Raw genomic sequence first — 13403 nt, 5'->3', positions numbered from 1 at the left:
ATTTTGAGTTCCGTGTGAAGGTCCATCACCAGGTTTGTTTGCTCAAACTTAAGCTATCTACAAGACTGCAAGCTTGGGCAGCTGTCCAGAGTGCCAAACCCCTCCTGAAGAGGCTGCTTTCTCAGAGCTCAATCACTTGTGCATTTCTGGAAAGAAAAAGAACCATCTGTAAGATTTACTGACAAGAGTGACTATGCTGTAACTAATCATGGCATATGCTAATGCACCCCACACAATTAAACAGGTATGAAAGAGTTCATCAGCAAATCTTAGCAAGGTGGGGCATTTCCTTGTGTGACCTAGAAAGGGACCTGAAGACCAGTGGCTCTAGATAAAGGGGAGAGTTTTTCAGATAGAGCTCAACCTAGAGGTTGTTTTCTGCCTGCCAAACCAAGGCCACAAAACCTCATCCACTTTGGTGACAAAAAAGGAAGAAGTCATTCCCCAAGGTTAATAAGCATATCGAGGGGAAAGTGTCACTTTCTGTATTCGAAGAGTTTGCAATGACCTGAGCAGGTGCTGCAAGGCAGACAGGCCGATGGGAATGTAACTAGAAACTGATACCTTCGAGTCTGAACTATACACTGTTACAGAGGGTGAGACTTCTCCACACTTAGTGTATCAGCTTTGGCGTGAGGGAATGGCAGTAAAGATATATATTAAAAGCTAGGAACATGGAAGAAAAGATGGTCACTGAACCAGACCCCGATATGGTAGAGCTTGGGCTGAAAGTACGGCAGAGACCCTGCTGTAGCCACTCTTGGCTAAGGGTCTCACGCACACTTCCACGTTGAGGCCAAATTCCCACCAAAACTTCATTGTAGTTTCACATAAACATTACTCATAGTTATAACAGCATGACATACTTATGCTTACATTGTATACTTGTTTATTCCATTCCACTGTGCATATTCAGTCCTAATATCTTGAGTCTAGCATCTGCCCATGAGAGAAGGGGCAGAAATAGCAGAAAGACAGGGCAGAATGAAGCCTCAATGGGGCAAGCCAAGTCCACATCCGTAAAAAAAACAACATATACCTAACTACCCCATGTGTGGAAGACCAAGGACACAGGTCGAGGTCAGGGTTACAAAGCTTGATGGCATCAGGGCCTACATGGAAGACAAGCAAGTTGGAAACAAGCAAGGATAGTGAGAGAGAGAAGAGGAAGAAGGGCTTCCAAGAGAAAGCCTCAAATGCTGTCAGGTTGTTGTGCTTCTCCTTTAAAGGATGGCTGGTCCAGAGGAGCAAAGAGTTTGACTTGGTTGGTCTAGAGGTCCAGGGGCTTAACAGAAAGTTTATCCCTCCTATTATCTTAAAAAATTCCTGAGCTGAAAGGACCCTTTCAGGTGTCACTAAGGAGAGGATCAAAAGTGGCTGGACCTAGTCATCATTTGCACTTGAGATACCGATGCCCAGAGAAGATGGGCAGACCAGGACAGCAGTCTCCTCTCACCCTCAGTGTCCCTGAGCTGGGGAAGTGGCAACCATGAGTTACCACATTGAGGAACTGTTCTCTGACAGGAAAGGGATTCCTCTACAAACAGGTGTGCCACCAGCCCCTAGAGATCCAGACATAACCTGCAGGAAAAGATAAGCTGGGCAGAGGCTGGGATAGCATCTGCTGGCTGGACTAGTAAGTGAATCAGGCTGCAGACATGGACTGGGCATCAAGAGGAAGAGAAAGAGACTTTTAGAGACTCTAAGATCATAGTGGCGGCCTAAACACAAATCTTCCACCACATCCTCCAAAAATCATGCAGACCAAAAAGGACAAAAGGAAAAAGCTAAACTAGTAACAAGGTGCCTATATGTCCTGGTTTGCCTAGGACTATCCCAGGGTATAAATGCTGAGGATAAGTTAATGCCTGCTAATGCTGAAAAGCCTTTTGACCAAATCCCACACACATTTCTGAAAAACTCAGTAAAATCGGAATTGATGGGTGTTCCTGTAACATGAAAAAACATGCGTACTTTTGCCCTAAAGCTAACATTTTACTTAATGAAAACCACCAGAGGATTTTCCACCAAGATCAGGCACAAGACAAGTATACTCACTGTTTCCACTATTATTTAACATTGGTGGTTTTAGCCAATGCAATCAGAGAAGAGAAAACAATTAGAGGCTTAAGAATTGGGAGAGAAGATCTACAATTTGGCAGATGACATAATATGATGAAAACTCAAGGAGATCAAGAAGAAAATGAACAAAACAATAAAAGCATTCAATAAGGTAGCTGCTATCATGTTAACACACCAAAAAAAAAAAAAAAATCCATAAGCAATCAATGAACAAGTAGGAGACATAATGGGAAATTCCATTTACAAAAGCAACAAAAACATAAAATATTTAGAAGTAAACTTAACAAGAAATGTGAAAAATCCATAAGAGTAAACTCTGAAAACTCTCCTGAGACAAGCAAAAAAACAGACTTGTAAAAATTATATTTCTTGTCAGTGAAGGATAATATCATAAAGAAGTCAATTGTCTTCAATTTAATATGTGAACATAATGCAACTCCAATAAAAATACCAAGATGTTTGTTTCTGTAGCTAGATTCTGAAGTTGACTGTAAAGTTTATATGGAAAAACAAATGCACAGGAATAGCTAAAACAGAATAGCAGGGTGTGCAGGAACCAGCCCCGCCAAGTAATAGAGCATACATGAAGCCACCAAAAGAAAGAGTGTGGTAATAACACATGAATAACCACAAACACCATTGGAGAATACCATGAAGTCTAGAAGTATCCAAACATATGTGGAAACTTAGAACATTATAAAGGTGGCAAGTAAAACACTGGGGAAAATAGGGTGGTTTTGAAAAATGATATTGAAATAACTGGATTTTTATTGGGGAAAAAGATAAAATTGGAACTATATCTCATACCACATACCATACCAAATGAATCAGAGATCCAAATAAAAATAAACCCATATAAGAACCAGAATAATATATATTTATATATATATATACATACATATATTACATGTATAAACATTTATCTAATTTTATAAACATTGTATATATGTAAAAAAAATTTTAATTAAACATATTTTTGTAAAAGGAACGCAGGAAGAATAAAATGGGAACTATTGAGATTAATTACCTCAAAGCAGTGGGTGGGAGCAGGGTGGAGTGGACAGGATGAGAGCAAGACGTCTCTGAATTTACCTGTTTATGTGTTTTTAGTTTTGAACCATATGCATCTTTCACATACTCAAAAAATAAAATTAAACTAAAAGGATTAAGATAGGAAACTAAAACCAGCATATACACTGAAACAAATGTCTCTAACACTATATCAAATTGATAGCAAAACCACATTGAGAAAATAGTTAATTCTTTTTGAACACAATACTCTGTACACATGGAGGACTAAATTCTAAGAACAAAGAACTGCAAAGAAACTTTTTTTTGATTTTTAAAAAAAATTTATTTATTTTATTTATTTATTTTTGGCTGCGTTGGGTCTTGGTTGCTGTGCGCGGGCTTTCTCTAGTCGTGGTGAGAGGGGGCTACTCTTCTTTGCGGTGCACGGGCTTCTTACTGTGGTGGCTGCTCTTGTTGCAGAGCACGGGCTCTAGGCACACAGGCTTCAGTAGTTGTGGCTCATGGGCTCTAGAGTGCAGGCTTAGTAGTTGTGGTGCATGGGCTTTGTTGCTCCACAGCATGTGGGATCTTCCTGGACCAGGGATCAAACCCGTGTCCCCTGCATTGGCAGGCAGATTCTTTCTTTTGTTTTTGTTTTTCAAAGCTTTATTGGGGCATAATTTACATTCCATAAATTAATCCACTGTAAATTTATAATTCAGTGATTTTCTGCAATTTATAGAGTTGTACGACCATCCCCATAATCCTGTTTTAGAACACTTCTGTTACCTCAAAAAATTCCCTCATGTCCATTCGCTTTCAATCCACTTCTCACATATAGCCCCAGGAAACCACTTACCTTTCTGTATCTAGAAATTTGCCTTTCCTGCATATTTCTTTCTTTTTTTAATAAATTTATTTATTTGTTTATTTATTTTTGGCTGCGTTGGGTCTTCGTTGCTGCACGCAGGCTTTCTCTAGTTACAGCAAGCAGGGGGCTACTCTTTGTTGAGGTGCTTGGGCTTCTCATTGCAGTGGCTTCTCTAGTTGTGGAGCATGGGCTCTAGGCATGCGGGCTTCAGTAGTTGTGGCACATGGGCTCAGCAGTTGTGGCTCTCGAGCTCTAGAGCGCAGGCTCAGTAGTTGTGGCGCACGGGCTTAGTTGCTCCACAGCATGTGGGATCTTCCCGGACCAGGGCTCGAACCCGTGTCCCCTGCATTGGCAGGCGGATTCTTAACCACTGTGCCATCAGGGAAGTCCCTGCAAAGAAATTTTTAAGCGAATTTGTAGTTGTACAGTGTTGTAATTCTGGAAGTACGTATTTTGTGTGTATTATAGGGTAGAGCAAATGGGTAAAAATATTTATATGGTTGGGGAACAGGATTTTCACTTTAGAGGAGGTAAAGTAGAAATATGGAATGAGGAAATCTCAAGAAGAACCTTATGGTATTGAGTTTTTGATTTAAATATACATTTGCTGACTGTCCATTGAGAGGGCCTACAAGCAATGATGCTTCAATAGCCATAAGCACACATTGTGCCCAGATCTTGGTTTCTAAAAACTATTTCACATCATAAAGAAAGAGGAGGAGGAGGAGAAGGAGAAAAACATGGGTCGAGGGAAAATGGGTGATTCCAGGTCTGAGCAGGAACAGTACAAGGTGAGCCTGGGACACTGTGCTGTGTCAGAAGTCTAGGAAATGCTCAGTGACTACTGGGGTCCTGTCTAAACCCACCAAGAAGTGACTTGTACTGATAACTTGTGACAATTTGAACATGAAAAAGATTCATAATGGTGATGAATTATAGTGCATTGAAGTCCATAGGAATAATGTTCAACAAGAAAGAGAAAGAGAAAAGGGGAAGAGGACAGTCTTTTTCTAGAAGAATGCAGCTATTAAAGGTAGAAGGAATTCTGGAACTAGAAACTCAGTACTTTGTAACCCCCAATGCAGTAACTGATTCAAACATGGATTATGAACAAATATAAAATCATTGGGTGGGGCTTCCCTGGTGGCGCAGTGGTTGAGAGCCTACCTGCCGATGCAAATGACATGGGTTCGTGCCCCAGTCCGGGAAGATCCCACATGCCGCGGAGCGGCTGGGCCCATGAGCCATGGCCGCTGAGCCTGCGCGTCCGGAGCCTGTGCTCCGCAACGGGAGAGGCCACAGCAGTGAGAGGCCCGTGTACCGCAAAAAAAAAAAAAAAGAAAAATCACTGGGTGAAGAATTATTGGGGTCAGGGTGTTCCCACCATCTCAAAGTCCCACCCCTTCTATTATTTACTAATTACAAAGGCAGGGTTTTCTCTCTACAGTGCAGAGATCTAGCTGTTGCTTCCTTAACCAAGTGATCAAAAGCAGCAACACCAACCTTGAGAGAGACGGGGGTCATGTGCCTCCTGGTGCACTGCACTGAAAGATACATACGCAACGTTACCTCTGAGGCAATCCTGACAAAATTCTCAATCTGCATCTGCTCAAGAGGAAACAGTCAGATAAATCCAGAAAATGGGACATCATGAAAGACGAATGGCTTACGTACTTCAAAACTGACAGTGCCACGCAGCGAGAAGGCAACATCGAGAGAGAGACTAAAAAGGGACAAAATCCAACACAGTGGCTCCTGGCTTGGAAAAAGAGAAATATAAGGATACTTGGGAAACATTTGAATACAGGCTGTGTAATAGATGATGATATCAAATGACCACCCATTTCCATTCATTTCTTACCGTTCATGTTGTTGTACTGTGATTATGTGGGAGATACGTGGTGTATTTAAGGGTGAAATATCATGATATTTATATTAGTTTTTAAATGAATCAGAAAAAAGTTATGTACACAGAGATAAAGCAAGTAGGGCAAAATGTTAATTTATGGATCTAGGTGAAAGGTGAGATGTTTTTATTGCACTGTTCTTTCAACTCTTCTGTGGCTTTGAAGATTTTTCAAAAGAAGGACTGTGAGAGCACATGGGTGGTGATGAGGTGCAGGAAAGCAGGACTAGGGGAAGTGAGTTGTGAACCAACCATTCAGATAAACCTGGAGGAGGAGCCTCCTTTCCTGGGGGCAGGGCTCCTTCAGCCAGCAGCCTAGGATCCTGTTCCCCTTCCTGAAGGCTGCCCTGCACACTCAGGCTTGTCCACTCTGAGACCCCACAGCCGCGTTGAAAAGCAGATACTTCTGCCAAACTGATAGCTGGATGACACAAAGAAAAGTTTTGGAATTTTTTTGTCTTCAAATGGACTGAGCTGGCTCACAGTTGATTGGCCTCTGTCAAAGAGAAGGTCTTAGAAAATCAAATCAAATAAGATAAAATTTATCTTGCTGTTAAAACCCAGTTTTCTCAGATCTAATCAGGCAAACAGCCCGCAGCTTCATTTAAAATCTTGCCAAAATACCCCCATATTAGCTGTCCCAAAGAGATGCTGATTCCTGGTCTCACAGCCATCCTGGCAACAGGACTTCTGGCCCATGGCTAGCAATCCCCCTCCCGTCCTGTGGGGGGCGTGCAGGAGAGCCACCAGCCAGCGCAGGACAAGAGAGGGAGTGCCTTTCCTCCTTTCAGTAAGAGCGATCCATCACTCTTAAAACTCACCTTTCAGAGAAGTCGAGGTTTAACACGCAAAACAGAAGGACAGCATGTTCACTGGATTATTCCTAGATGACGGAAAGCACGGGCAAAGTTCTGCTACGGGAGAATGGCTTGCTTGTCCTTTGCTTTTTCTTTCGGGTCTAACTTCTTCCCGACTCAGCCTGACTCCATCTAGTGTCAGTTTTGGAAACTTGAATTGTGCTCCCTTCTGTGCAGAGAAGCTCTGATGTGATACATGCTGAGAACAGTCCGCTGCACATGGTGGGGGAATAGATGGGGGTGGGACTCCCGTCCAGCCATTAACTCCCAGCCACCCGCCTCTCCCCATCCTTCATCCGTTCCTTCCCTTCCTCCTCACCCTGCCTTCCCCCTGCACCCTTCACATTCCCTTTCCTGTACTTCACTCTCGCAGTGCTTACTGTTGAATGACTACGGCAGCCACCTCGCCTGGATTATGGAAATCTCCTCCTAGAGCTCCAATGTATCAAAATAATTCAGAACATCCAAACATACAGAGCGGAGCTGCTCTCTAACACGATCATATGTAGGAACGTAAAAGCACAGTGACTGTTCATTCAACAATGCTTTTGAATTGGTTTGCTTTGTATTGTTCACAGCAGAATCTTCACACACACACATGTGCGTGTCAGGCCTTCATTTTGAGTCATCACATAATCGCCTCCCCTCCCCCCACCAGCACGCACATATGCATGTACACATGGACCAGGATTAAGCATTAGGCATTGTGAAATCTTTCAGTTTTGTGAATTCCATGACTAAGATGTCCCTGAATCAGGGTTTGCAACAGTTCTGGAAACTTCCAGGGGCACTGGAGCTTCCAAAGCACGACGCCTTAACCCAAAGTGTCCTCTGAGGCGTGTGGGCGGTTTGGAGGGTCGAGACAGCATCGCTCACCGTGGGTGGTGAGATCACTCTGCCAGAATCTCTGCCTGTCCACTCGATTGTTCTGACACAGGACCAGAGCTGACCACAGCAGCCCGCAGCCGCACGCCAGGGTGCCTCAGTCACCCAGCAGAGGGCCCCTGAGACCATGCTGTGGGCAGAGTCTCCGCCCACATCCATCCCAAACTGACCCCTATCCTACATTCCCCACTCCAGAGACCCCAAAGGCCCCCAAAGGTGATGCAGGTTCTGAGCCTGGGGCTCATCTATGCATTCCCAGGTCCCTTCACCCCTGCCATCAAGAGCTAATCCTCCTCATCCTTGCAGACTTAGTCTATTGCCTCCCCTGACCCAGGCTGCCAAAAGCCCTGTTAGAACCCCTGGTAAAGGCCGGTCTGCCCTGATTCTATAGCGGGAGAGCAGTCAGAGTGCTGCCCTGGGTGAGCTGGGACGAGGATGCCCTCCTGGCGAGCGGCGGCAGCTGCACGCTCAGGGGAACCTGTCGTGACACCAATCCCCCAGGGGCTGGAAGAAGGTAGAGCTGCCCAGGGAGAAAGGCCCTTAGGGCGGGGCAAGGGAGGGGCATTGGCTGACTTGGAATTCTACTTTCCTACATGAGTGGGTCATGGATTTGGTGACAGTTGGGCGCTGCTCAGCGTGTTTCTTCTGGAAAGAGAAATGGGACAACTTAGCCAGTGTGGGTCTGGGTGTGCGTATGAGATGAGACACATGGCATCCGTGGTTACCCCAGACTCAAAAGCCCCCAATTCCACCACACATTTCCAAAATCCCCCGGAGCTGGGTACCTAACCCCTCTGTGAGAACCCTGGGTGCAAGAGGAGGTAACACTGCCACTGAGAGGACAGCTGTGTGGCCACCCCAGGACCTGGAGACCATGCCTTCCAGGCCTCCCAAACCTAGGACAACCACTTGCTGATTTTCCTGGACAACGTGGGTTTACGCCTATCATCCTGACACTATTATTAGTACAGTAGTGTCTCTTCTCCACTCTCAGAAAGTCCTGATTTGATGATAAGATACATGGTCACCCTAATCACACCTGTCTCCCCCAGCCAGGCCCCTGTGGGGTGGCCAAACAGACAGTAGAGGGGGAAGACTGGAGGCGGGACAGAAAGAGACAGAGAAACAATGAGCATCAGAAACAGAGAAAGGAAATGCTTGGAGACAGAATTGATGAAACATGCTTTAGGGCCTCATGCTCAGAAATCAGTGCCAGAAACTGGAAAGTCTGAAGGAGGGCAGATCCTTCAGAAAGTGAAAGTCTTGAAAAAATCCATTTCCAGCTCATCCCCAGGGCATCCCCCTGACGGCCGCATACCACACATCCATCTCTTCTCCATCCACAGATCCACCCATTTCTTCAAGAGATGCTACTTTGTACTTACCAAGCCCCAGGTCCCAGGGAAGCACTGGAGGAGGAGATCGTGCTTTGCATCCCTCTAAAAGCCCACCACCCTGTCTCAGCCCAGACATCTGTCCTGAATGCCAGACACTCACTGAACATCTCCTCTACTTGGAAGTCTCCAGAGGCCTCAGACTTACCATGTTCAAAAAAGGTAGTCACCAAGATACACACCCCCAGCCCACTGCCCACACCTGCTCTACCACCTACTTCCCAGAGGGCATCCCCCAGCTAGGAGCTCCCCACCCCGACAAACGCCGGCTGTTCTGGATTTACCTGCACCTTCACTCAGCCCCCGGGGCTGGCTGCCTCATTGGTATCACTCAGATCCTTGCTCCAGAGGCCTTTGCAGTAGCTTGCAGCTCTCTGGGTGCAGAGCACTCCATATGATACAAAAGAGCAAGTGCAAAGGTCCTGAGGTAGGATTGTCCTCGGAGCACATAGGCTCTATGCAGAAGAGTAGTGTGGCTGGGTGGTAGCAGGGAAGCCAGGTAGCTGGGGGCAGAACACATGTGGTTTCTCAACTGGGACATGGCAGGAGCTCGGGACATGATCCTGAGAGCGGGGGATGCACTGGGATGACTCTGAGCAAGAGGTAGGGCAAAATCTAACCTACAGTGTGGAGAAGGGAGCCCAAGCTCCCTCTGGCTACCATACCCTGTGGGCTCCCCACTCAGATGATACCTGCCCACTGCCCAAAGGAGGGGAGATCGAGAAGAGGGGGCTGTGTGGTGCATCTTAGATCCCTAGGAAGAGTTTCAAACTGGAGAAAGGAGCTAAGATGTCAGGCGATGGAGCAGGATGGATAAAACAGGAGGGAAAATACCAGTCACAAGTTGGCAGCGACCTTACCTTGGAGTTCTCTTCTTTAGCTCGATGCTGTCTAAACAGAGAAAGCAGGGCATTAGGAAGGGGACCCTGCGATGGTGATGCGGCTCACTCAGTGCCAGGCCAGCAGGAGGGGTCGGAGCCACCTGACTTGGGCACTGCTGAGAGGCTCCCTGGGTTGGGGTCACTGGAGGGGAGGTGGTCTTGGGCTGAGTGCTCTGCCCCCTCCCCTTTGGCACGGTCGCAGCTTCTCCATCTGGTCCCTCACTGAGCCCTCTAGCTCAGCACACGGGTGAAACTGAGGCTTCCCCAGAGACACCGCCCACCCACCCCCGCCAGTGGCTTCTCTCCTCTCCCCTCCTTGCAGATCCTGGGCTCTCTTGCCCTTAGGAGATCTAGAACATCTCCTGCTGTGTGATGAAGAGCCTTTTCTCTCCCCTCATATTCCTAGTGATACAAAATCAACGGCAAGTAAAGTTCTATGACCAACGAAGTTGCTTGTGCAGTTGGACACGCTGGAATCTCCTGAATGCTGTCTCCTCCTCCCTCTGCCCCCCTCTGCACATCTTCACAGGTAATAATCATATTTTCCAGATACATGGTGAGGGTCCTTCCTCCTCATCATCTGAAAAACTGCATCACCATCCCATTAAGCAGTCTTATACGGGGAATGGATTTCGAAGGTCCCACCTTGAGAGAAAAGGGGTGCGAATCAATGTTACATTTTGCTGTCAAAACATCTGCATGGGATGCACCTCTCCATGGCTGCCACAGCATGTGGAGAGCCACGCTGGGTTCACGTAAGCCCAGCTCTGTTTGGATCATGATGATACGCTCAGCGTTTCTCAGTGTAGGACTTGCCCAATTTATGAAAAAAGTGCAACTTGGCCCAGGTAGGCAGGGCCAGCCACACTTCCCACCACCCACCCATGCCAGCAGCAGCCTCATCACCTCCCGGGATCGATCTCATCTGATCACACTATGTGAGTAAGAGCATAGAAATTACTGTCTGAAGCCAACTCAGCTCCCTTTCCCACCTTTACTGCAGGAAAGCTGATTCTTAGGAATCTCAAGAATGACTAAATGGAAAAGTACAGAGAGAGAGAGAGAAGCAGAGAGAGACAGACGGAGACAGAGACACAGAGAGGTCGCTGCATTTCTTTTCAACCCATGTTTTTTATTCTCTCTCCAGCCAATGTTGCCCTCAGAGCCTCACGCCAGGTGACTGGCCAGGTCATGTCTTGTCTCAGGCAAAGGCAGAGACGGGGCTGAGCATCATTTCCTTACCATTGAAGCCCACGTTAGTGCTTCTCTGTTCGGAGGAATCATTATCAAACAAGTGCTTCCTGATCATGCAGATCTTCAGGGCCAGGAAGCTGGCCGATGTGGCGAAGCCCACAGCAATCCCAATGGTGGCGTATTTGATATCTGAAGGGCAGGGAGGAATTGAACAAGGAGCTTCAATCAGTCACCACACGGCAAAGGTCTTCCACAGCTCCCTTTACATCAGGATGAAGTTCAAAGTCATTCACTTGGTCCTTAACGTTCCACAGTCCAACTCACTGAGGCCGGTCTGTTTTTCCACTCTCCTGGGAGCACATCCCTTCCCTCAACCTCCACCCACACACCATCTCCTCTTCCTGGAACTCCATCCATGGTCCCTTCAGCTGTGGAAATCATTCCCGAGTGGCTGATGGCTCGTTTCTCTGGCCTCCTGTAGCCTTCCTCACTTATTCTTTCATCAGTTCACTTGTGGAGTGTGTGCTGATTGCCTGCTCTGCTGAGCGCTGAAGGCAAATGAATGAGTCCCTGACACCACCTTGAGGAGCCTGTGGTCAGCAGCGGAAGACGAGAGCTCACCTGAATGCCAGGTGACTGGGGCGGGCCAGTTTGGGAGCCGAGAGCCTTCCCAGAGGAGGTGACATGCAAGCGGCACTGTGCCTGGTGAGCGGAGCCCTGAGGTGGAGAGAGGCTGGGACCATGCGTGTGGAGAGAGACACCGGCCAGGCCACGGAAGCCAGGCAGATCCTGCTGTCCCGGGCTCGTGGCCACAGCCACCGAGAGTGGATGGAGGTGACCCTGACGACTCACGTCCCCTTCGAGGACAGGCTCTCCTGCAGCACCACACCCCCGGGATGAAGCTGTGTTAGCCAGTCAGGCAGGCTTGGGGGTGAGCGCTGCCCCAGTTCCATGACGACCGGCAGGAAGTCCTACCAGGACACCCCACCTGCCCGGGCCTTTCGGGGCACCTCCTCCTGCCCCTCCGCCCTGCACCCAGAATCAGCTGGGTGATTGACGCTGGGTGATTGACACTCCACGGAGGACATCTTCACTCTGAGTGCATTGGTGGGGAAGGGACCATCGTCATGGAGTTTAGGGTTTTTCTGGTGGCCTCACTTGGTGGTGAAAAAGCTGGAGGATTCTGAAGCAAAAATACACAGCCTTGCTCTAATCACAAGCCTTCTTGGAAATCTGGTGACTTCTGTCATTGAAGGGCCCACGTGGGGCCCATGCACTCACCCACACCTCACAACACAATATGACCCTGGTTTTCTCAGTTCTTTGAAGCCCCCATTGAGCTTCATTGTCTCTTTACATTAATTCTTCACCTTAATCCTGCCGCTCCAGTCAGGTTGTAAACCTTTCCAGGGATGGGACAAAGCCCTGTGTTTCACACATGGTAGGGCTGGACTGCTAAAGCCATCACATGGAGCCGACTTCCCGCCTGATGCCAGAAACACAGAGCTGTGTGCGCTGTGTGCTCACGCTGGGGCCTTTCCGACACCAGTCTGCTCTGCACTGCGTTTACTGGGCAGGGGACAGGGCAGGGCAGGCGCAAGTGCGTGAGGCCAGGCCCACTAAGGGACAGCCTCTCCCCTGCCCCCCTCACACACAGACATGTCTCCTGGGGCCTCCCTTGGGGGTCTTCCCCTGGTGACCATCGCTCTGACCATTATGCAACATAAAAACTTTGTATGAGCTCAAGATGAAACTTGAACAGAGAAAGAAGAAAGGACACAGATCAGAAAAAGCGAGGTGGAAAGAGTCAGAGAGCCAGAGAGATACAAGGAGATATGGGGACACACACAGTGGGACACACACATAGGCTCTGCCGGAGAAGCCCAGACCACTGACAGGCGGGCTGAGAAGGAAAGGGGAGAAAGAACAACTGGCGTCCAGAGAAGCGTGGCCTGGCCTCAGCGACAGCGCCAGGCCCCAGTCCTCACCAAGCTGCTCAGCATCTTTCATCAACCTTACCGACCGAATGCATCATCCTGAACACCCTGCTCTTTCTGCCCCTCCCTGGCAGGGATCCTAGGCTCAGCTCAGCACCCACTCTCACTCCCAACAGGGTCAGGGCCCTTAGACACCTCCCTCCACACTCCATCCTGGGTCCGCCCCAAGGTGGGAGGCTGCCCCTAGTCCCTGGCCCCAAACAGGCTCCCGGGCCTCAGGTCCATGGTCAGAGACTGAGTGAGTGCCCTCCATGGGGCTGCTGCCCTGACAGCTGCAGTGGGCCACGCTGTGCACTCCACCAGCCACATCCCATCCCCGTAATTC

The 13403-nt window shown here is 48.1% G+C and overlaps 1 protein-coding gene across 1 annotated transcript; it reads right to left on the bottom strand.

Moving 5' to 3' along the window:
• Positions 1 to 406: 406 nt before the first annotated feature.
• Positions 407 to 12034, bottom strand: TMEM273 (transmembrane protein 273). Its single transcript, XM_073793750.1, has 3 exons — positions 11934 to 12034; positions 11130 to 11308; positions 407 to 519 (listed from the first exon to the last, which is right to left on the bottom strand). Exons 1-3 carry the CDS (start codon positions 12032 to 12034, stop codon positions 407 to 409), a joined length of 393 nt encoding a protein of 130 aa, XP_073649851.1.
• Between the last annotated feature and the right edge of the window lie 1369 nt (positions 12035 to 13403).

The sequence above is a fragment of the Tursiops truncatus genome, chromosome 16 (assembly GCF_011762595.2).
Source record: "Tursiops truncatus isolate mTurTru1 chromosome 16, mTurTru1.mat.Y, whole genome shotgun sequence".
Lineage (NCBI taxonomy): Eukaryota > Metazoa > Chordata > Mammalia > Artiodactyla > Delphinidae > Tursiops > Tursiops truncatus.
This window is presented reverse-complemented; position numbering and strand designations above follow the sequence as displayed.

Excerpts from the sequence above, each read along its gene's own strand:
- TMEM273 (XM_073793750.1), bottom strand. The coding sequence starts at position 12,034 with ATGGAACTGGGGCAGCGCTCACCCCCAAGCCTGCCTGACTGGCTAACA. Across the intron at positions 11,309-11,933 it reads AGCCTGTCCTCGAAGGGGAC|GATTGAAGCTCCTTGTTCAA; the intron begins GTGAGTCGTCAG and ends CGTGTGGTGACT. Across the intron at positions 520-11,129 it reads CACTAACGTGGGCTTCAATG|CACCTGCTCAGGTCATTGCA; the intron begins GTAAGGAAATGA and ends TCTGCCTTGCAG.